Below are 24916 nucleotides of genomic sequence, written 5' to 3' on the forward strand. Positions count from 1 at the left end.
TACGCAGGGCTGGGGAAAGCGGCATGGTCGCGGTAACTATAATTTGTGGCTGTAGTTATGACACAGAACCAGATTATGCTTTCTGAACAAACAGCATATGGAGTTTTGTGGTGGGAAAAAACATTTTACAGATGAAGTCATAACAAAAGGACCAGTGCTCCTGTGGCTATTTGACGTTGAATGAATTTGCCCCCCTCCCTTCTGTGAAATGATTGGTCTGGCACGCCAATACGCCAAAGACACACGTACCCACAAGTACACACAAAACTTGTCCTCGCAAAAACACACACGGAGAGCTATCCCATTATTATTCCGTAAAGCTGCAGTGGACTGATTGAGTTTCCACTTTGGAGCTGAAGCCGACACAGGCATTAAAAGGGCAAATGACCTCTCTCCTCTACTGTACAATATTTCTAAGTGAGGGGGGTGGGGGGATTAGGCCCGGTAGGATCTGTTGGTCCGTGGTGAGCTATTCATTTGCCAGGCTGCACAGGAGGGATAAAACGAGGGAGGAGAGTCAGAGGCATTTCGGTGTTAAATAACAAGGTTTTCTCACACAAACAGACTAACCTTTCTTTACTTCAGCCTTTACTCTTTCTTTTCCTCATTAAAATCAGCACCTCTTCCTGTTTCCTTGCGTGTTCCTCTATTTGTCTGCCTAACCAGCAGCCCATCTATCTTCTTACCTGCCCATCCCTGTCTGTGTGTCTATTTTTATCCATCTTTCTTCTTCTTCTTCTATCTTTCCTCTGACATATTCTTTCCCTCCTGCTCGCCTCCCCTCTTCCCCTTCTTCCATCTGGCCTCGGCGCGAGCATGCCAGCGTTCTCATGTGGAGTTATGCCTCTCATACCTACTGCCCATATACAGATCACATTCTGGTCTCCTGCAATATGGTCCTAAGCCCCCCCGCGGCCCGCGCTCATGCATATTACCCCATATGATTGTGTGTCGTTGTCATTATGTAAACTAGGTAAACAAGTGTGTTTCACTGACAACATATCAGCATATTTAAAATCATTAGTTAATTATTCAAGCCATTGTCACAGCCACCGGCCCTGACTGTTCCTGGATCAGGGCTGGGGTCTCTTACACTGATTAAAACTGCACACATATACTGAGTAAAGTCTGAGTTTACGGCAAGTATTCTTTCTTCAATCCAAAAGAACGGGCGACTTAGAGGAAGCATTAGTTATTCTTTAGACTATACGTATAGTGTATTAGTTCCTTCTTCGCCCATTCACTTCTGATATGAATAATTAATGATTTTAGGCCAGACCTGCAAGACGATATAAAATGTGTCCCTCGGCCGCCTCCAGTTATGTACGGTGCAGTTTGAATCTGGTTTAAATATGCATCATGCGGTTGCAGTGGGACCTTAACCCTGAGCTGAACCGCCTGTAGTGTCACATTCAAACACATTGCACTTCTGTTGCTATAATGCAGCTGCAACGGGACGTGAAACCTTTAACTAAGAGTTCATACTATAGTTCTCTCACTTCCACATGTGCCAAGTAGGGCTCAGACCCTGCGTCTGTAGTGCGACTACTCATTGTTAATTCATCTCGAGACCGATGGGATTTAAAACCTTGTAGTCTTCATCTCAACAATGTCTCACCAGAGTCTGTAACATTATTAAACAACCAAGGAAACCATGACCACGAGGTTGCCAGTGTTTGTGGCAAAGAGGCCAAACAACATTTCATGGAAGGGGCGGGGGGTGCGAGGAAAATCCGGCAGATACCAGGAGTGCTTGGAAGGTCTAATTGTGCAACTCAGCGTGCTTTGTGATTATGATGATAAGCATATCAGATAAGCAGATTAAACGTACCCCCAGATATCAAAAGAGGAAGCTGTTGTTGTTGTTTGTGTGGCTGTTATTGTGGATGCTTTTGAAGGGTTATTTGTTATCAAGAGGGTGAAATTTACCATCTCTGTCCCAATTAAGGTGCCTTGAAACTGGATGGAAAGATGAATAGTAAATGAATGCTTTACATTTTTCAATCATCTCAAACACATGAATATACATGAAGGGTTTGAGAACAGAATTAAATTGTACTTTTCCTCCTAAACTCTCCATGTCCTTGTTTTCAGGTTCACGCTTTCAAGTCTGATCAGGGGATAAGGGGTGGGTGAGGCTGTTTTGGAAAGTCATTCTTCTTCATGCTATAATTGTGACCAGTGGAGGGTGAGGAAGATGAGAGGCGGGTGGACTGGCAGGAGGAGGAGGAGGACTAGCAAAGGGGAGGGGGGGAGCTGAGGAGGACTGTGAAAAGCTGTCATGCGTGACTGTGATCCTGGTTGACAGTTGGTCCGCTCTGTTTCACAGATCTCCTTACTGCCTGCTTGGTGGTCTTTCAGGAAGAAAACAGGTCTCTGTGCAGATTGCATCAGAAAATAACATCTCAGAAACACTCAGCCCGCTCTTTCTCTCCCTCCGTGTCATATGATGGCCCCCCCAAGCATGGTTACCCATCGCTGCCCTGGCCTTCGCCCATGTGATTGGCACTACAGCTTCATATCTCTACTGAACCCAGATAATGTCAGATGTTGAGAAATAGGAGCAAGAATATGATTTTTTTTTTATTTTTTTGTAAATGTACACCACATTTTTTTATGTAGAGCAGGATTTCAACAATTTGGGGAATCAATACCACTCATATTTACCACTCATGTCATGCGCGGTAAATATGAAGCAGGAACCAGCAGCACGTTAGCTTAGCTTAGCATAAAGACTGACAACAGGGGAAAACAGCTAGCCTGGCTCTGTCCAAAATTTTCCTAGCAGCGTCACTAATTAATACCTTATATCTTGTTTGTTTCTATTTACATGTTTGTTATTTGTTTTTTTAAGATTTCTTGGCCAGGACCTTGTTTGAGTTGTTGCTGGTTGCCTGGCAACTGCTCAGAGTCAAGTAATAGTCCAGCACTTAATGCCTTTTTACACTTTTGTTTTTTGTACGGGTTAAACAAACAAAATAAGATGTGTTGGTTAATGATCTTCAGAGGTGCTGTAGGTGGATTGTGTAACCTTTGGACAGAGCCAGGCTAGCTGTTTCCAGTCTTTGTGCTGGGCTAAGCTAACCGGCTGCTGGCGGTAGTTTTATATTTATCGTACTGACACATAAATGGTATGAATATCATTTAACTCCCAGCGAGAACGTGAATAAGCATGTTTCGAACCATCTCTTAAACTTAACAACATAAGATGACAGTTCTTCCTACAGTCAAATAAAACATAAATCTATTTATATGATCACTTCTGGCAATGAGTCTTGCCAACTATGGATTTACTAGCCTGCCAGCATTCCTCATAACCACTGATTTTAGGCCTCCAGGGCACCTGCAAGGTGTTCTTTGATTCTGTTCCAGTACAGGGCTTTCTGTAGCCCACATTGTGTGCTAGCATAGGGTACGCTGTCTTTGGGGCTGCTTTTGTAGTGAGCTTTCCTATAGCTTTGTTACTTTGTTAGGTGTGGCCAGCCTGCATGGCCTGGCCTGTTTTCCTCCGCTGACCATGATGTCTCTGTTCCCCGCAGATCAGCCTTTGAGCAGGACGTGGAGCATGGTAACACAGATGGCCTGGGAGACTGCCAAAGTAAGCAGGCCCTCTTCACTCTTATCTTTCCTCCTCTATTCTACACCCCCCACCACCACCACCACCATTCCTCTCTTCTCTGTTAACTCAGTCTTCCTCTTCTCTCGGCCCTGCGTTTTCCTTCTTCGCTGCTGTCACCTTGCTCTCCCCCGTCTGTTCCGCCCTCACAATCCTCTCTTTCAGCCTCTTCCATCCATCTGTCCCTTTCGACTCTCGTCCTCTTCTGTCCTCCCCCCACTGTCTCTCTGGTCCCCCGGTCAATAGAGTGTTGTGTCCACTTGGGCACAAGACTGGATTCCCTTTTTGCAATTGGCTACAAAAATAACAACACAAACATTCAGGGACACACAGGGCACTGGGATCTGACTTGTGAGCCGTCAGTTTCGAAACACAAGTCAGCCTCAAAAGTCTTGAAAGGCCTCTTTTACTCAATGTATATTTGATCTATTCATGTCCAGAATAACGGTTTGGATTTGTCAAATGTGATACTCTGTTGATTTTATACTGAGCTGCTCACTTTGCAAGAGAAACTTCAGAACAATTTAACCTCAAATCGCTCATCTTAGTCCATTTCATCTCAATTTCGAATGTTTACTCAGAGTTAATGTAGGCAGCGCATTTTCCCTTCAATTTCATCAGTGTGTTTAGTCAAGGGAAGCCATAATGTTGAACCTTCATTAGCTGTAGAGGCTATAGATCACCTCTGATTTAAAGTTAGGAGAATATCGAGCAGCCAGTCGATTCTGAATTACTTTAGAAGTCATGGCTTTTGATCATGTTAAAGCATAAGCCTCTCTTTTACTGCCAGTAATAACAAGTTTCCCCTCATTTCTTTTCTCCTTCTTCCAGACACCTTTGTGGCGCTGAACGGTAAGTATTCCACATTTTACTGTAGAGGCAATCAAATAAAAGACAGGAGCTGCGTTTCATGTCCCCCGACTCTTTAGCTCCGACCACACCCCTTCATCTAGTCAATCAATCATCCCCTCTCAGGGAAATGAAAACTCCTCCCACACGTGTAAAGACGGGTTATTAATGACTCAAGCTTTTAACTGAATTCATTTCGTTCCTTCTTTTTCATAGACATTCCCTCCAGTTACGAAGGTAATGAAACGAAGCACGGTCAGTGCATTTAACTTCTCATAGGGTTTCCCCTCCTCCAGCCCCTTTTGAGTTTCTGGATAAAGGACGTAGAATTAGAAATTAGAGATGAAAAACCTTTAATGCTGATTCTACCCACATTTAGATTCTATTATACCTCCTCCCCTTCCTTAATTGTTCCAACTCTCCTTTGCCCCCTTGGCAACATCATCGATTAGCCCTGACCTTTGCTTCTAATTGGATGGATCTGGTTGTTGGTGGTTTAAGACTTTGATGGTGCAGAAATGCCTCAGTGTGCACATTAAGCAGGACATGTGTGAACAGAGGGAGTGGGAGATTAGACTGGCCTGTTTAGAGTTGGGAAAGATCTGATGCGTTTCTGCCAACTGCCATCGAGCATGTGCAGCTGGCACCGACTCCCCGCTCTAAAAAAAGGCTAATGCAAACATGCACAGACACACATTTTTCTGTTCCAGCAAATACTCCCCTAATCACACACCGCAATATCACAATCACATTGATGACGTGTTCATCACTCCAGTCGATTTAAAGGATAACAAACAGATGTGATTAGCCTGAAGCGGAGCCAGTCGGTCTTATCCAGAGCACCCACACATCCACCTTATTTCTATGGTTTTCAGTCAATCTCTCTCTCTCATACACACACCCATACCTCGCAGCTTCCAGATCAAACAGTCAGATCCATACAGAATGACAAGAATAGATATTTTAAAGTCGTTCCAGAAAGCTCAGCTCTCTCTCTCTCTCTCTCTCTCTCTCTCTCTCTCTCTCTCTCTCTCTCTCTCTCTCTCTCTCACCCCTGTGGCTGTACCCCCACTGTGCTCCTCCTTTTGGAGATCCAGGGTCAGAAAAAGGCAACTGTGTTGGTGTGCACCCCTATAGTGCTGAATATGCTCCCACAGGCTTGGCTGTATGTGTTTCCAGGCACACACAAAAACAAACACACACACACACACACACACACACACACACACACACACACACACACACACACACACACACACACACACACACACACACACACACACACACACACACACACACACACACCCAGTTTACAACACCCCAAACAAAGTCTTCACAATTATCCAAGCCCCTCCGTCTATCTGTCGGAGGTTGATATGGATTTGAAGATAAGTAAATGCCCCCTCTTCATCCTCCTCTGCTACACTCCCAACTAGACACCCTCGCCTCTCTTTTAATCTGTAGAAAGAGAGGGATGTGCATCCGTCGGCAGTTTATTTTTTCTCCCTGATCCGCGGAGGAGCTCTGAGGCTCCGAGCTCTCTCTCTATGTGTGTCATCTGCCTGAATTGCACTTCCCCTGGCGGTGGGGGAATGAATTATAAAATAGGCCTGTCACACTAATCTCTCAGCCTTGGGCCAATAGTTAAATAAATCATTTTAATGATTGCCGTGCCACACGGAGGAGGAGGAGGCTCCGGGTGGTGTCGTGCGTAGTCTACCAGCAGCATCACCGACGTTAGCCCCTGTGAAATGCTCCTCCCCTCTTCAAACAGCATAAACACATATTGAAAAGGCACTCGTACATCTGCACACACACACACACACACACACACACACACACACACACACACACACACACACACACACACACACACACACACACACACACAAACACACAAACACACACACATATTGCTGTCACCTCCTCCGTGGGGAGAGCTCCACAGAGGCTGATGATAAAAGTGTTGTCAGTCTTCATCTAGGGTGGATTTTTTTTTTTAAATAACATGGTAAATACAATATGTAGCTTGTGCAAAACTGTATGGGGTGGCTTAAGTGTTAGCGAGTGGGATGGTAATGTGATTAGCATGGTTCAAAAATATACAGTCAGACAAAGCATATGCACAAACTCTGCTTATGAAAGAAAATGAGACAAAAAAAAAGAGGGGGACGAGCGGCTGCAGGAAAACACAGATTGTTTGACGGGGAAGAGATAAGTATGATCCATCACCCACAGATGAAAGGGCACTTTGTTCCAATTGTCACTCTAAGGTGTTAGAGCACATTGAGAGACATCCTGCATGTGCTATTCTTGTTACAGTCTCATCATTGGTGTAATGTCCCGGCTGTGTTATGATACCCTCTTCAACTGTTGGCCAGCAGTTCGTTTAGCCATTAAGGAATTTAATTACAGGGAGGAGCCAAATCAGAGAAAATTCATTAACTGTTAACGACACATTTCTCATGATTGATCTAGCTTTGCTGCTGATGGCCTTGCTAATTAAAGATCACCAGCCGATACAAAACGTTTGGGAAATATTTGGTTTAAAACATAGAAAAATGGGTGTACATGGGGAAATAAGAGGAGAGGATGGAAGTGGACAGGTAGGAGACAACAAAGACTAGAAAAGGAGGGATAAAAGAGAAAGTTTCCAATAATTCTTGTATTATTGATGAATCTGCCTATTATTTTCTCAATTAATTATTTAGTCAAAAAAAAATGTGTAGTCCAAAACAAACCCATTTTCCATTACATATAACATGAGACGAGGAAATCAGGAAATCTTAACAGTTGAGAAACTGAAATTAGAAAATTATTAAAAAAATATTGCCCATTTGTTTAAATTTTAAAACAAACTTCATGCTAAATTGAAGAATAATTGAAAAGTTAGAATGAGAGTAGTAGAACGCTTGACAAGAAGAGGAGCGTGAACAGACTTAGAAGCGCGCTACAGCTGCAGAAAAAGTTTGAGGCAGGAGCGATGGAAATAAACTTTGTCTCTTGTCCTTCATATCAAAGGTAGGCACCCTACGGTGATGGTGGAGCAACGTGATTGTACTCTGCTCCGCTCTGACAGGCCCAACAGAGCTCTGACATGTCAGTCAGAACAGAAGGAGGGAGAATGAGAACGTACAGAGTGACAGAAAAAGAAAATAGAAAGGGCACGTCTATCCTTGGAAACACACACACACACACACACACACACACACACACACACACACACACACACACACACACACACACACGCACACGCTAATGAGTTACCCAAGGGTCACCAGGGAGAAACACGTTGTTGCATTGCACAACCCAGCAGATGTTCTTATGTGTCTGTGTGTACCCTTCAAAGGAGGAATAGATTTGTGTGTGTGTGTGTGTGTGTGTGTGTGCGTGTGTGTGTGTTCCCTGCTGGCCTGTGCTCACATGCACTGAAGCCTGTCCCTGTCTGCCTTGAGCGTCGGTTAACCTGTGTTGTGTCCGGCAGGCCACCATCACCACCACCATCACCGCACCCTCTCACTCCCCACCCCGGCCCTGCCCGAGGCCGCAGAGGGCCCCCTGGGGCGGGGCCGCATGGTGGAGCGGAAGGACCCCCCCATGAGCTCAGACAAAGGGGAGGACCCCTACGTAGCCGTGCCCTCTCAGACTCAGCCCGAAGCCAATGGTAAGCCTTGGAACACAACAGCGAGCAGTCAATTTGGTCCATTGTCACCTGTGGCAAGGGAGAGGGTGGGGGGGGGGGGAGGTTTGTGTAATTGAGATTTACGGCTGCCTGCCTGCTTCCAGCTGACGAGGAGACGGTGAATCGCTTTCTCTCCAGGGGACAAATTGCCTCACACTGTGCACGTAAGCCCCCCCAAATAAACGTATGCAAACACACCTACGTCCCATATGCAGACACATACACACTCGGTGCTCGTTAGGACACCACGTGTGCACACACGGACAAACACGCACACTCGGCAGGATGGATTTATTATCCACGGGCCGTAATGTCCCACAGGAGATGTAATATCCACACCATTACACTCTCAAAAAGGAAATAAAACGACGATGTATTTATTTCCCTGAGAAGATGGCCCGGACGCCGGCTCTGTCATGCTTTGCGACACTGTGACATGACATTGAACGCCCTTTTTCTCCCGTGTTAACAACCTGCCTAATGCTGCACCGCCTCAAGGACGAGTCGCAGGATAAATGAGACAGAGGGAGAAGGAGAGAAGGGAAGGAGACGAGTGTAGGACGACACACATCGGAAAGGGGGGAAGTAAGAAAAATAAAAGGTCATGTTTTGTCCCTTAATAAAATAGATCTATTAAAGAAAATGCAACATGTCCCTGCTACATTACTTCATGATATTAGAGGCAGCATCACCATGGCCTTGAGGACATATTGATTGTTAATAATGGTGACTCATTCGTAGTAGGGGCTTTCTATAGACACACTGTGTATGAAGAAAGGGACAGAGAGAAAAACTAAGCTAGCTAATGAGCTAAGAGATTTTGTCAGTGAAATTGCTGTAAAAATGACTTTGCTGCAGTGGATCTTTTCATGCTCAAAACCAGCCTCAGTTTGTGCATTTGCTCCTTTATTAACATTACATTAAAGTCACAGCGCAGCCAAGTCGCCAGGAAATTACGTTGTCAAATTACACAGACAATGTGCTCAGAACAGTGGTTAGTATAGCCAGATATATGTTTTTGTAGCATCAGATACATACAAAAGTGATGCGACTCGAATGTAACGTCAATACATGAGAGGCACAAAACCGGAGCTAGCCGAAATCTATACATTCTCTCGTCCTTACAAGCACTACAATACGGGGGTTCAGTTGGTCACGGCTAACGCTCCGGCATCACCGGTCTATGGAATAAACTGAGGCAGTGAATGTCAGCTGGAAGCAGTGGGGAAGCAGTGGGTCGAAACTGAAAGCACAATGGTGGCAGAGACTTCAGACAGCATGCCTACAGCCAGCATCACAACATGCTGTCGCTGCCCTTGTTGCCTTTACCTGAGCAGGTGTAATAATATTCCAGCCTCACAATTAATGGTGAGGTATGCTATTATTACATTTTTAATTTTTTTATTTCTTATTCTATGGGGTGGGGGACGCTCAGGTGACTGCAACAGGGCTTCACATTTCAAACAATGCTTCCTGCTGTTTTTTTCTGTACGATCATTATTATTATGATTTTTACAAGACACCTTTGCAGCTTGTTTCAGTATTTATCAGTTATATTTCAGCTCAACTGTCTTTTCTTTTGTTCCTTTTCTATATACGAGTCAGCTCTGATGACATTCGTTTGATTTTCTTGTGTTGGTTTCTTGTGAGCAGTTCTTGATATTTTGCATGGCTTGGTCTGAGACTGTTTTTTTTCTTCTTTTGCTATTTATATATTTGCCTTTTTCCTGCCTTTGATTGCTTTGATGGTATTAAGCACAGTTTTGCCTCCATGCAGCTTAATGCTTTTTCAGCATGGCAAATCGAGCACCACAGTCAACAGTACTCATTTCCCGCTCCACCCATCCTGCCTCCTCTTCCTTCCCGTCGCCCTCAGTTTTATTGGCTTCAGGTGTCAACTGTACTGTGAAAACTTAGCAAACTGCGTATGAGAAAGTGGAAATGGAATCATTATATGAGAAATGATTATGGAGTTAGAAAGTTTTTTTCACGCATTTTAATGCCACGGAGATAAATCCATGAAGCGCATTTTACAGAAGCAATAAGGAATAAACATTTAACCATGCCATCAATCCCTCAAATTAAGTAAAAAAAGTGTATGCTTGAGTGAAAACGTATTAGCTCATATCCAAAGTCGTTGGCAAGCTTGTTTGCGATTTAAAAAGGAATTACAATTACTCCCCAACTTTTTTCATTTGCAGTTGAGACATTGTGGAATCTTATCTGCTAATGAATATTACAGTGCTGCCAATATGTATTAGCCCGACACTACCGTAGTAATTAAAATGCTGCAAAGTGATGAGTATTCACACGCTGAGGATATTTAGCACCCAACAGCATCATTATCCGGCATTCCAGTGGGACCATTGCGGTTGCCAGGTGGCCGCTTGTGTTTCACAGTACATTTGAGCTTGGTGTTTGTCTGTCTGTCTGTCTCAGCCTCATCTGTCTCTGTTATATTTTCCTCCACCCCTGTCACCCGAACATACACCTCTCCCCTTGCCTCCAGTAGCTCACCCCCTACCCCACCAAAAGCCCCAGACCCGCCACTTTCCACCATCTGCTGCCATTGTGATCAGTCTCCCTTCCACAGGACCTCTCATCTGACTGGGGTGGCATGTTCCAAGGCTATACCTTACCTAGTGCAAATGAATTCCTGAAACCAATTTATGGAGCCTCCTCCCCCCATCGCCCCTCCCCCTGCCCCTCTCTGTCTCTCTTCCTCCTCCATCTCTGCACCTCCTCCTCCTCTTCCTCCTCCGTCTCTCCCCCTTGTAGTCTGTCTCTTCTCCAACTGGAGTCATATCTCTTCCCCTGTCTGCAGGAATGAATCCTTGCCCTGCTACCCCCCGCTCTCTCTCCTCTTTCTACCTTACCTCTCTCTCTCTGTCAGGCTCGACCCCCCCACATCCCCCTCCAACCCGACCTGTAGCCACCGCTGTGTTGCTCCAATTTATGGGTTCATTACAGCAGCTATCCAGGGAAGAAGGAAGAGGGGAGAGGTGGAAGAGAAGAGGGATGGAGAGAGACAACAGGGGAAGAGACATGGGAAATGAGGGAAGGCGAGGAGGGGTGGGTGGGGGACACACACACATGATAAAGATTTATTAAACATAACAGGACAATAACGTAGTGGTGAAGGTTATAAGGGAGGGAATGCAGAGATAGGAGGTGGACAAACCGGCTGAGAGACAGAATTGAAGAAATGAGATGGTAGAAGGGGGAATAACAGAGGATATAAGATGTAGAGAGATACACAGTGTTTCTCTCTATCAGTCTCAGTCATTTGTTTTCATACTGGGCCACAATTTTAACTCTGAAATGTCCACGTTTCTCAGCTAACTCAACTAATCTTGAGTGAAACAGTGTCTGGTGCAACCCTGTCTCATAGAAGCAATGTAAAAATGTATATAATCGATGTACTATTTACTTGCAAATCTAATCTATTTAGAAAGAAAATGCAGGTATAACGTTTTTCATCACCATAATAAGGGTTTTATTTGCAAATTATGAATGTTGCCACTGAAGATTTCAGCAAAACATCCCCTGAAAATGTGTTTTATCAGTCTTCCTACAATATCTGCACTGAGCAACAAAAGCATGATTAAACCTTCTATTGGGGTCATTTTATGGCACTCAAAGCACTTAGTTAAAGGTGCAATGTACTGGACTCAGAGCATTGATTTAGAAGCAAACAACTATTGGCTGAGTAAAGATATAATGGAGTTATGTCTACCTGAGCAGAGAATGCAGTCACTCTCCCTCTGTGTGTGTTGTTATTTGAGCCCCTCGTTGCCGTGCATGCTTTTAGTGCATGTTAGTGCATGTGAGCGTGGCTGCCGCTCCGCACTCTGTTGGCGTCAACAAAGAAGCGTAACACTAATACTCCGGTTCCCCCTCATGTTAACACTGTTAGCTCTGTCAGCACCTTTGCCATTGTTTGCATTGTTTATACCGTTAGCGGCTATCTATGTGGAGAGTTGTTGAGAGACAATAGAAATGCTCTCAATCCTATTTATTGCACCTTTAAGGTTAGGGAAGGATTAGGGTTGTGGTTAAATATTGAAAAAGTCATCAGTGACTTGAAGCACCAGACGGGATGAGTTTACTGTATTAATGTTCTTCAAATAACCAAAGTGCTTTTTTGCTTAGGATGTGAACCCTGCTCTCTGGTGTCAAGGCCCTGCACTTTGTACGCCTATTATCCATCCCGAACACCCCCCAAATGACTTGCATGTGGTATATATACAATACTAGGTAGACAACTGGAGAAAAAAAATTGAAAAAAACATTGCCTGTGAACATAATCCAGGTAGCAATTAAGTTTCTCAACATAATTGCGGAGGGAAATTAGTATTACATTAACATCATTTAGGAGACACGATTGTCTGGTGAGATAGTTTTGTTTTCTCATGCTCATTATGATTCACAGGAGGACTATTCACAAGTGTCAATTGACTGAAGCTGATGCAGTGTTTACATCTTGATAAACACCAAACATGAGTTTGTGAGTTCAAATCTGGGGAGCCACAATATTTCTTACAACGTCATGTTTCCAAATCATGGCATTTTGATGATATTTCTTTGCCATTAGACGAAAGCTTCTGAAGTTTATTGAGAGATATGATTTCCTTTCATGGATTTCATGGTTATACCAACTACTACTACTATGACAGCTGCTCTGCAGGGGTTGTTTTCAGCTGCAGGCAGCTCTCTGACACCTGTGTGCCAAGGTGAGGCTGATATGATAGAGGGGTAGTATGACCTCGCTCACCCAGGGATGCAGCTCAATTTTTTTTAGTCATGCCAAAAGGTCTTGATAGCTTCAGCATTTCAATTCACTTCACTTTCTGGAAGGCAGTCGAAGGAACATTTCACCTTCGTTATTTGGGGATGCCATGTCAATCTCGAATGTTAGCTGTAGTTAAGGGGGGAAAAACTGTCAAATATGTCCAGTTCTGGCAGGGAAAATATCCCTTTTTTGTACAGTCAAATTCTGGTTTGAAACTTCCTTGCCATGCACAGTATGAACATGATGCACACAAGGAATTCAACCTTCGTCGCCATGACTACATGCCCTGTAAAGAGAAGAACTGTAGCTCTGATCTTAGCATTTCTGGCAAATTTGCAAACACAGTTATGCCTGTACTGTTGAAACACGTAAAAAAGTCAACTTTTGTGTAGTTTGATAGGATCCCTCTAACCACCAAAAAAATCCCCATTTTAGCTATGAAAAAACTAAACCAAAACTAGTGCCAACTGGACCCAAAGAGCATTTAGTACACAGACTGTATATAAGAAGTGGACAGAGTCACTGTGACGTCACCCAGTAGTTTGGGGACTGCCACTTTCAAGCCTCAATTCTGCATTTTGTCCGTAACCAGCTTGGTTTTTGTATCTTGCCGTCTTGTTTTTTTGCAACCAGAAGTGACACAAGAAGGTCGAGCCAAGTACAACCGAACACAGAATAAGACATTTTTGGGGTGACCAAAACTCACAAGTAACTTTCATGAACTGATAATACACAGTGAAAGGGTTATTATTAAAGTTAAAAACAAAGACAACTCCCACACCAGACAACGCCGTAGAAGCAAACAGTTAATCATAAGGATAGCCCCGCCCTAAAGCATACCATGCTTTATTATCTATTTTACTCTAAATGGACCATCATTTAATAAATGAACATCTTGCTGTATTGAAGAAGACTTGAAACTAGCAATTGAGACGATACAATCATGTCACACTGTCAATTAAGTGAGAAGTAGGGTGATTTTCTCATAGACTTCTCTACAGAAAGAATCATTAGAAAGAATTCAAGTTTAAGACACTTCCTTATTGCCTTCACTTTTCCAAACCACATGTTGCCGCCTGGTTTAGTAGCTATTTCTCTTAAATGTGGTCATTTTCATAAATAGCACACATTACCTTTCAGCTTTATTTCTTCTCCCACTAGCGAGCAGGAAAAGCCAGAGGAAGGATTTCTTGGTTGTCTGATTACGGAGACTTCTCTCCTTTCAAATTACCCGTCCTTGGAAGTGAGCCAACGAGATTAGACGCTTTAGTTTAACATGAACTCTGCTCACTGTCAGATGAAGCATTTGGCAGGTGACATTTTTTCAGGAGCCTATGAGGGAGCTTGGGCACATTGGGTAATTTAATGTTGGTAATGTCATATGTCCTTGCAGTAGAATGATAGGATTTAGGTTAATCCCATAAAAAAGGATGATAGGATTTAGGTTCAAAGTTGGTGAGGTGGTACTTTAAGGTAGGATGACTGCACTGAAGCAAAAAAAAAAGTATTATTTTGTCTTTGTCAAATATTCCTGAGTGTCATTATAACACCTTCATTAACAGAAGGATTTGGTTCCTTACAGGCCAGAGATTGTGATAGATCTCTGTGAGGCGGATGAATTATTCGCTGCTCATTGTGATTCATAACAGAAACAGTGGACTGGATGTTTTCCCGGCGTTACGCACTTCCCCGACTGACGTCAAGCTATAAGCCATAATTTCCTCCACTGATTAGCTTATTGTTCTCTCAGGCCGCTTTTGTTTTCCACGCATATTTGCCGCTGACTTTTTCCATTTAAATGTTTTGGTTATGCTTTTCAGTAAGACCTCTCGCCTTTCGCCGGTTTCATACAAAAGCTTTGCTTTGTCTTTTTCGGCCGCGTGAGACTGAATCTCATATCACGGCAGCTCATCCTTTGTGCCTTTGCAGATTGTCTAACCCACATTCAGCTGTCATTGTTCCACTTTGAACTGAATTTAAATGGTCACGTCGACGACGTCCATGAGTGAGCCACTCATCAAGTAGATACCGGCTGAGTCTTTGTCCTCCGGAGGGACTACAAATGGTCTTTTTTTTACTAAAACATGAATAATATTAAAACATTTATGAATGATTATCCATTATCACTGGATGAAATACAAAACATTACACTTTAGTCATCCATAGAAGGCAGAAGCTTGTCACACATATTCAGCAGTAATAGCAAGAAAGAAATGCACTTGAGTGGGTCACAGACAGTGCCTCATCAAGACTGAGTATTAGTTAACAAGAGTTGGGGGGGGGAGTAGTTTTTCTTTATAGAAAAAAAACACATTTTAATAAATCACTTGCAGCAAACAGGCGCTGTCATAGAGAGAGGCTGTCTTTATACCTCGACATAAGATGGAGATGAAATTCAGAAATAATTGCTTTAATTGTTGTAGCTGTGTTTTTCACACTGGGCAGCGCCTTTTAACAAGTCTATCACCCATTAATACACACAGTGTCGGTGTCAACCTCAGGCCTCAAACAGCTGATGATTAACGTTCCCAGGGAGTTGTAATTCAGCTTGATTTCCTTTGAGTATTAAATACTACAGTTTGCATGCACGGAGGTGGATAGGTTAGTGCATCGGTGTTAATACCTGAGGCGCAAAATGATATAATTAGGGCTTTAATTGTAACTTAACTGGCTCATCAGTATGCTGTGCACTGACTCTGGATTGTCTGATGAATGCTTTAATATTGAATAACACCATTAATGCGAGTGCCTCTCGAAACGTAAACATACACAAGACTTAATGGGATAATATCCTAACCGGGGATTAAATAGAACTTAATGAACTGCTGTCATCATCGAAACAGCATTGTCCTTTTTAAAAAGATGACAACAAGGAAAATAAGAACTCTCTTAAGCTGCCGCCGCTGTGGAAGCAAAGCATGCTCTCCTCCTCTCCTTCATCTTTTTTCTTCCACTCGATTAGTTATCAAGGTCCAATGTTCTCTCCTCTCAACAAGTGGCCCGTCAGCGAGTGCAGTTAAGTCTGATTAAGATTCCTATCGTCCTGCAGACAGTGTCTTTGTGTTACGGGCCTGTAGTCAGAGGTTAGGGCCCTCGCCGTAACCTCTCTGTGATGTTTAACTACCTTTGAAGTTTCCCCAACACCAACACAAAGACGAGCCCTGTGGGCCCGAGTCAGTTGGTGCTTCTGAGGAGATTAAAACGAGCGTAAGGGCTCCTATGTGTATCAGACAAGACTGAGAGAGAGAGAGAGAGAGAGAGCATTCACCCACTCCAGTTACAGCAGATTACAATGTTCCCGATTCACAAGAAAGTGTTGCCGACCCAGGCTGTTTTGACAGCGAGAAAAAGTCAGAGTATCTGAGATATGTGTTTAATATCTGAATGTTGAGGCCCGAGGCTTTCTGATATTCAAATCAATTCAAATCAATTCAACTGCTGAGAGAACCGCAGGATGCATTCTGGGGGCGAAGGCAAGAGTTGAATCCGGGGCGATGATACGTCACTGTACAGTCAGGACCGAAGCGAGACAAGACCGAAGCAGCAAATCTGCAGAGTTTAAGCAACACTTTGATACTTCTTAAGTCCAGGCTGTTAAAAAGTTTTAAAAAGTTTTGCCAAGATCACAAAAACGAGCCAGAGATTGTACACCCTGAAGTCCTGTGATTCGACCAAAGACGACCCCCGTGTCCTCCGTCGCTACTTACATTATCTTTGATGTGAGCATGAGAAACAATTCCTCACATGAAAGATGGAAGTCTTCAAAGTTTCCCCTTTTTTTTTATTCTTGCGCGTTTTACCCAAAAGCCTCGGGCTAAGTACCATCCGGAAGTGTGTGTGTGATAGAGACGTGAGTGATGGATGGAAGGGCAGGAAAAATGAAAGAAAGGATTGTTTTTTTTTAAGAGGCGGACAGGAAGAACCATGCGGTGCAGGTTAAAAAGGGGCTTTAACCTCAGCTCCCCACACCCGGAGTAGAAGACAAAGATGGGGCTCCACAGTTCGCCTCCTTCACCAGAACGGATGACGGTTCGGCTCTGCTCCCCTCCGTCTTTGATCACCGGTCGACGAGCTCTAACCTTTAGCGGCAATAAATTCAATGTCATGAAAATTCATAACAGTTTTGACTCGCTCTTTCAGCATGTAAGCACCGAAGACAGAGACAGATGAACATATTTACTTTTAAGTAAGTATGGAGAGTAAAAAAAAGAGATTTGCCAAAGTACATGTTTATGCTCGCACTTTTTCCAGGGCTACTCACCTCAAGCGAAGCTGTACTCCCCTTCCTTTAAGTCTTTGTTCGCAGCAGCTCTCAAACGCCAGCTCGTCACCATTGTGGTCTCTGCTAAAGGATGATAACTCACAAAGACCACAAGGTTATAATAACAGCCTTTCCAGGTCTCCATGCAATGAAGCACTCGCCACAAGGAGGTCGAACAGTGTGAAAGAAACACGGAGAGAGTCAGAAAAGTGATTTGTTGTTTCTGTAAAGGAGAGAAGTAGCAGAAAGTGGGTAGAAAAAAGAAAAAGATCTAAGTGAGGACAAAATGAAAGATAGCAGCGAGGAAAAGTGTCTCTCTGGTTGTCAGGAGTTACTTTGTGAGATAGGAAGCAGATGTTTGGTCGGAGAGGCCGGCCGTTTTGGTCGACCCTTAATGCTTCACTCCAGATAGCACTCATCACGTCTCACCCTATCTACACAGCAGGGCACGTCCTTGATAAGAAACCATTTTATTTTTTTTAAACCTTTTGTTTAACACTAAGGGAGTTCCAGCTGAGCTGCGTCTTGTCCGCACTCTATTAAAGAGAAACATTTAGTTTTTACAGTAAATGAGGAACGATCTGAGCAAAAGTAACCGCTTTTTTATTTTATTTTTTAAATACAGGTTGAGCCTTGGAGTCAAAGCAGAGACTCAGGCATATTGCTCAATGCTTTACACCATTTAAGTCATGTCTTTGGAGTAATGAAGTATGACTGCAGCGAGCCAGGATTATGGATGTTTGTTTAAGAGAGTCTGGATTTCGCTTCCATGAGAACAGATTAGCACGTTGTCTCTGTGTCTGTGTTATGTCTCGCTGAGGAGACACAGAAAGGAGATATTCTCTGAGTGTGTCCACGGTGACACAGACGAGCCGAAAAGCCTAAACATGATTATCCAGCCCCCTTCAGGATTTTACTGAATTATAACAACTAACGCTTCATTTGTGGCGTCTTCTTTTTGGAAAATTGCAGAACAAACTGAAACACTTCTATGATTATCTGCAAAAAAAAGAAACAAAATGATTCATGGAAACAGAAACTTATAAAAAAAATATATCATCCAGAAAATCTTCGACATGTACCGTGAATAATATATACTATGATATGAGCACACACGTGTAATTGACTCACATTACCGAGACCAGCGGTGCATTGTGGGAGCTTTTTAACGTGATAGAACCCACCTGCCTAATCCCCTGTCTGCAGTAACTGATCTGTGTTGGCCGCGGGTCATGTGTGAACGCGTTGTAAATCTCTCTGCCGTGGAGCGGTGTGTTTAACCCAAGCAACAGAGTGCTGCATTAGATGTCCACATTCATCAACAGGCTGGAGGTTATCATCTGTGAGAATGTGTGAGTGTGTGCATGTGTGTGTGTGTGTGTGTGTGTGTGTGTGTGTGTGTGTGTGTGTGTGTGTGTGTGTGTGTGTTCGGATTGTTGTTGACCCCATTTTATTAACCGCAACCTGCTGCCCCTGCTGCTCTCCAAGCGCCAGGATGCTTCGCAGCTGCTTTTATTGAATTATCTTTTATTTGGCCGCATCGCATCACGTCTTTGAAAGTGGCGCTTTCACTAGACACTGATGACACAGCTCATTGGATTTAATGCCTAATCACAGGCTTTTTAATGCGTTCTCTGTGATTCATGAGATTGGATCCGAGATGTATGAAAAGTCTCCCATTTGCATCCGTGAAGAGAAAGGGGTTTGGTATTTCAGACTCCCTTTATCTGCTCTCATATCTTTTTTTTCATTTCAGCAGAGGGTTTTATCTAGGATTTAAAATGTGAATCATAATCACCCCCTCCAAAACGCATTTTCAGTCTAAAATTGGATTTTCTGGGAAATATTGAATGTTGCTACAGCAAGCTTCCATTTCTGGCCCTTTTGAGAAGGTGTTCCTTATGATGGGATAAGCCCATCTTCATTTGCATGTTTTTGATGAAATTATTGAAACCTCTAATCTTTTTACCCAGAAAACATCTTTTCATTATAGTAATTCAATATTGTCTTCTATTATTTGGTTGGTTTAAAAATAAGAGTCTTTCCCAAAAGCTCTGAGAAACAAGTTCCCACAACACACTGCAGCAGTGTAATCTGTGCCAGTCTCAATGTCCTCTCTGCGTCTCTCTGCAGGTGTGATCCGTGAGAGCTACCAGAAGGGTCGTGACCAGCTCGTCCCTGTGACCTTGCTGGCCATCGCCGTCATCCTCGCCTTTGCCATGGGCGCCATCTTCTCTGGCATCATTGTCTACTGCGTCTGCGACCACCGGCGGCGAGACATTGACATGACGGGCCGCAAGGAAAAGGACAACCACCACCACCTCCACCCCCGCCGGGGATCCATGAACAGCGTGACCAAGCTCACTGGCCTGTTTGAGACACAGGCCAAAGACGGCCGCTCCGAGGCAATCCTCACCCCTCTGATGCACAACGGGAGGCTGACGCCCAACGGGAAGATGCTGATAAAAGCAGATCAGCACCACCTGGACCTGGCTGCTCTGCCGACGCCTGAGTCCACCCCCATGCAGCCGCGTCGCAAGCCCAGCCGGGGTAGCCGGGAGTGGGAGAGGAACCAGAACCTCATCAATGCATGCACCAAGGACATGCCACCAATGGGCTCGCCTGTCATCTCCACCGACCTGCCCCTGAGGGCCTCGCCGGGCCACATCCCCAGCGTGGTGGTCCTGCCTTTGCCGCAGCATCAGCACCAGCTCCAGCCTCACCTGCAGCAACATCAGCAATCCTATCAGCACGAGTACGTGGAGCAGCCGCACCACAGCGACCACGGCATGGGCCACGCCGTCATGGACGACCAGGGGGCCACCCTGGAGTACAAGACGGTCAAGGGCCCCTGCCACAACCTCAACATGGTGGATCCAGATGGGATGCTGCCGCCGCGCGTGCCCCAGCGAGAGGCCTCTCTCACCGTCCCCCCGGCCGTCCCACAGATGGGCAAACGCCTGGAGGTCCACTCGTCAGTCTATGGTCTCCGGAAGGGTTCGGCGTCCGGAGCGTCCGGTTCCTCCGCCCTCAAGAGGCACAACACCAACTCATCTAACTCCTCCCATTTGGCGAGGCATCAAAGCTTCAACCGTGTGGAGACGCCGCCCCCGGCGCCTCAGAGGGTGGACTCCATACAAATGACAGCACAGGGCATATCTCTGTCACGGCAGCCTGGAATGAGCTCCTACGGGTCACTGCCCCGAACGGGCATCAAATATCTCAAGCCCGACGTTCCCCCCAAACCCTCCGTAGTCTCACTCTCCACAAAAGTCAAGTCCAGTGACTCCTGCACATAGTCGGCTACTTATCCGGTTGGTCAAATGTGAACAGCAGCTAAAGGGTTTTTTTTCTGAATGAGAGAAAAAACAGGGAATACTGTACAACTTGCATCTCTTTTTAGTGTTTTTTGTTTGTTTGTTTTTGGTGTACAGTACAGTGCGACACAGTTTTTTTCTTTTAAAGAAAACACTTTCTTTTGATATAAATATGTAAATATTTACAACTGGTTGTCGTCATTTGATTCTCGTCACGGAGCTTGTGCTCTGGCTGACTCCCAGTTCCTCTGTAACCACACATGGGAACATGTGTGCTACTGAAGCAGAAGATGATACTTCATCCGACGGCGCCCTGTAGCATCCAAGACGGTGGCTCTCTTGTTTGTGCTGTCTTTGGCCACCGGGACTTGATTTGATACTTAATCACCCTGATAAAAAAAACAAAATAAAAAAAAAACAAGCACACAGGAAGACAGCACTGGGGGAGGGGGTTTTGGAGAAGAATCGCTGTACAGTACCTTGAGGACTGGGAAATCTGAGCGAGCAAGCACTCAGAGAGACTGAGCTCGGACTGAAAAGGACAGACGGCTCTGCCGAGTTCTGTCAGAAACTGTGAAAAAAGCCTCTCAGTGTTTCAGCAATCAAGTCCTGCCTGGGTTTTAACTGAACCCCTGGGCCAGAGGAATCTTCTACTGTACTGGTTACTGAATAACACATGACTGTTAATACTAATAGCTTGTTGTATTTATTTTTATTAAGTGCTTTTGAAAAAAATAAACTTTCTAGGCTCGGAGAGAGAGAGAGGGATAACAGAGAAGAGATCTTTTAATATTAATGAATCAAGTGTGAGGGGGGGAAAAAAACCTATTTAAAGTCATTAAACTGGAGCCCATAGAACTTTCTTGATGACTGAGGGTCCACTAGGTCTTACTGTGCGCTCAGTACCTGCAGCTTGAGAGATATGTGACCTCTGAGACGAGAAGAGATATTTATTTAAACTGTGCCAGACAGGGACTTTTACCTTTGTGGACCAGATTTCCCGTTGTTTTAGACCAATCATGAAAAAAAATAACTTCCCCAATCTCACCCTTTCACTCCTCCAATGAGCATCCCCCATCCCTCCGTCCCCCAATCAGCACTGTGGTTTTTTGTGTGAGTCAGTAACATTTGTCCTGATTGGTCGCTGGCTTACCGGTGCCATCAAAGCTCACTGTTGCATGATGCAAAACTTAAGAGAAGCAAATGCGGCAACAGTGCAGGACGTCTGCGTATACGCGCGTACAAAAAGGGAGTGACGCTGCGTGCAGGCGGAGCGGTGCCTCCACCTGGCTGGCTCGCCGTCGTCGTCTCTTCTGGCGGATGAGCAGGCAGAAAAAGGAAAAGTACAAAAACATCTGGCCTGCTTCTTTTTCCACATGTAAATTTGTGCCTTACACCCTAAAGTAGTGACAATGTTTTCTTTAATAGCTGTTGACTTTGTCTCTTCGTAGTATTTCTTATTTTTTATTTTTATTACGTCACAATATTTCCCTGGTTTGATAAAAATGCAATTAAAGAATGTAGGTGTTATTGTTGTAATTCTGGTCCTTAGACATAAACTTACGGAGGGAGGAGAGGAAGGATAATACCTTCTTTTCTCTCTCTCTCTCTCTCTCACACACACACACAAACAAACACACACACATACATACACACACACACACACTCACCTTTGTGGTTCATTTCTGATTGTGCCATTAATACGCTTCAAGCAACCCTTTATGTTGTGCTGGCAGTGTCGATGAAGACGTTGTGTTTCTGTTTTTTTTTATACGATTAAAAAGTCCTGGTATTTTTTTATTTTGAATTTTTGCTGTCTGTTGGTTTGGAGTGATGGTTGATTGACTGATTAACCTGAACAATTAATGTTTGTTACATGAGAAGGCCAGTGTATGGGTATCTTTCTGGTGCACTGCAATAATAATGCAACACTAGCGAAACACACAGCGCGGGATAAACATAGGCACCCGGTGTACTACTAACAGCTCTAGGCTTCTTGTGTGCATCGTGACACTCGCTTGTTAGGCCGTCGCATAAACAGGCTGGTTCCTGTGAAGAAAGTTGACGTTTTAAAACAACAATTTAAAAGAAATGTACCTTATTTAACCCCCAGGTTTGAGGAAGCTTAGTTTTTTATTTCGCTTCACTAACTCTCCTTATCAAAGCCTCGTGAATGGCTGAGAGTTTGACTAATCCGACCTTTTTTTTTTTGGCTGTCACTTTCCTTTTTACTTGAGGATTTTTTATTGATTACCCTCTCCCCTCCCCCCCAACACTAAAATCAACAGAGCACTCCCTTAGTGTTGTATGTGTAGATAGGTAAAAGTTTTTCTTGATGTCAAGCAATTTTTCTGTTTCTCAATGGAGGAAAGCCAACTATGTCTCAATCCACAGCTAACGTGAGAAAGAACGTGTGACCCGACTGACGTGTACAGAGGCGCTCCTGTTGCAAATTGACGGGGTCAAGAGCAACAGATTGGGACAAAGCGAGAGGAGGGTGCCCCCCTCAGACAGCTATCCCACTGATTACATAAAGCTATGATCTTCAAAGTGCATATGACCCAAGATAATTATGAAGGGCGTGTTTACTCCGTAATACCACTGCATTATAGACTGGTTACTGGACACTACGCTACTGTGGGTGCAGTTTCTGCAACATCAAACGTTTGACGTCGGTGGGGTTTGAACATTTTTACAAATGGACTGGGTATTTGACTGTGAAGGCTGCTGTGGACAGTGAGGTTCTTTGGTGTGTGCCTTTTTTGTCTTTCACCCTTGTTATAATACACTGCTATTAGATGCAAATCGACTCTCTTCTCAACCTTTTGAACTTTGTAAACTTGTAAGATATTGTGACGTCACAAAGTTTTTTGCCCTACTCTCTCCACTTCCTTAACATCTGATTCACAGCTTAATGTATGTTGTAAAGAAAAAAAAAACTCTTTAATTTAATGCAAAATGTAATAAAAAAAAAAAGGAAATAAAATTCTTGTCATGAAGACTGTGAATTGTCCTTGACTTTTTTCCACTTGTTTCTCTGCCTCAGGTGGTTATCTTTATACTAGGAACATCTTTAATTGTTGAATTTTGTGATACACTGTTTGGGGAAAACCAAGCCCGAGTTTTACGCAGGATTTGAAGGTTCTTTCAATTGAAAATCCATTTGAGTGGAAATATTGTACTTTATTTTTTACCTGAAGTAAACTCTTCTTCTTTGTTTGTAAAACCTTCGCCAACCCCTCGAGATCCAAGAAACTTTTCTTCAGAATGGAGTTCTACTGCTGATATAAGGCACGTCTAAGTGGATGGAAGTACTTTAAACTAAAGAGAAACTGATTTCTTTAACTTTGTATCTAATCTGTGAAAATAATACTATGAGCAGAGGGAAGAGGGTGTACAATTCTTCCAGTGAGTTAAATGACGCAAACAGTTTGATGGAGATTGGAGGCAGCTTTCTGTTGGCAGGCTGGTACAGGAGGCACTCTAAATCACCTTTTAAATTACAATACTTGTCCACAGAGGCATTTAGAGAAGTGTAGTAAACGTTCCAGGTAATCCATTTATCCTCATATAGGAAATCAATAAACTATTCTGAAAGCAATTGCAAGAGAAAAAAGTGGCTGATAGTTTATTTTCTTTTAGTTCAATTTTAAAGTTAATAAGAAACAGTTTTCTAACAAGTTTGACACTTTATGAGGTGATAATATGTCAATGTTGTTTTTAGAACTAGTTTTCGCTGCCCAAAGTTCACATCAGATTACATTTTGAAAATATATAACAGTCAAAGGGCACCAAAATTCTGGCATTATTACGGATAATTACACCTCGCCATGTTAGAGTATTTTTGTAGGCAATCCCCCATGAAGTAAGCATTGCACAGGTTCCCTCGAAAAAAAGCCAGTGTGATTTTTCCATTGGATTTTGGATTGTTGTAGAAAATAGACTCTGTAGCACACAAGTTTATTATACTTATACATTTGTTCAGCAAGATAATGTCCACAAAGGAACACCACTTTTATGATTTTTGTAGGGTGAATGCAATTGCCAGAAGTAAAAAGCTAAAGTTGGGCTACAAACAAACGTCATCACGGTCACATGAGCCACGAGACTGTGAAGGCGGACAAGTCGGCATGATGACGTTTTGTAGTCTCAATTAGCCACTTGTTAGCAACCCCTTTTTAAAACACTTATAAGCTTTCATATTCATGAGAGCGATATTAACTGACCTATATTTATATCGTAGAACAAAATGTTAAAATCTCTTAAACTTGTGTTGACCACCAACCTTATTTCAAAGCAATTCAAATATATCACATTGACTTTGAGATGAGGGAACCCGGATGTGCACACATATTAACTCATTAACTCATTTTAGGACTCATTCCTGTAGCTCTCTAAG

General features: G+C 43.6%; 1 protein-coding gene across 1 annotated transcript in view; it reads left to right on the forward strand.

The window, feature by feature from the left end:
- sema6a (sema domain, transmembrane domain (TM), and cytoplasmic domain, (semaphorin) 6A) overlaps positions 1-23461 on the forward strand; it is a 103410-nt gene extending 79949 nt beyond the window's left edge. Inside the window, exons 16-19 of the mRNA XM_054610225.1 lie at positions 3540-3598; positions 4448-4468; positions 7950-8129; positions 19334-23461. Of these exons, the coding sequence (XP_054466200.1) occupies positions 3540-3598; positions 4448-4468; positions 7950-8129; positions 19334-20499 (1426 nt within the window). The 3' untranslated portion in view covers positions 20500-23461. The remainder of the gene's footprint in view (positions 1-3539; positions 3599-4447; positions 4469-7949; positions 8130-19333) is intronic.
- The last annotated feature ends 1455 nt before the right edge of the window (positions 23462-24916 follow it).

This window comes from Anoplopoma fimbria, chromosome 13 (assembly GCF_027596085.1).
Source record: "Anoplopoma fimbria isolate UVic2021 breed Golden Eagle Sablefish chromosome 13, Afim_UVic_2022, whole genome shotgun sequence".
Classification (NCBI taxonomy): Eukaryota; Metazoa; Chordata; class Actinopteri; order Perciformes; family Anoplopomatidae; genus Anoplopoma; species Anoplopoma fimbria.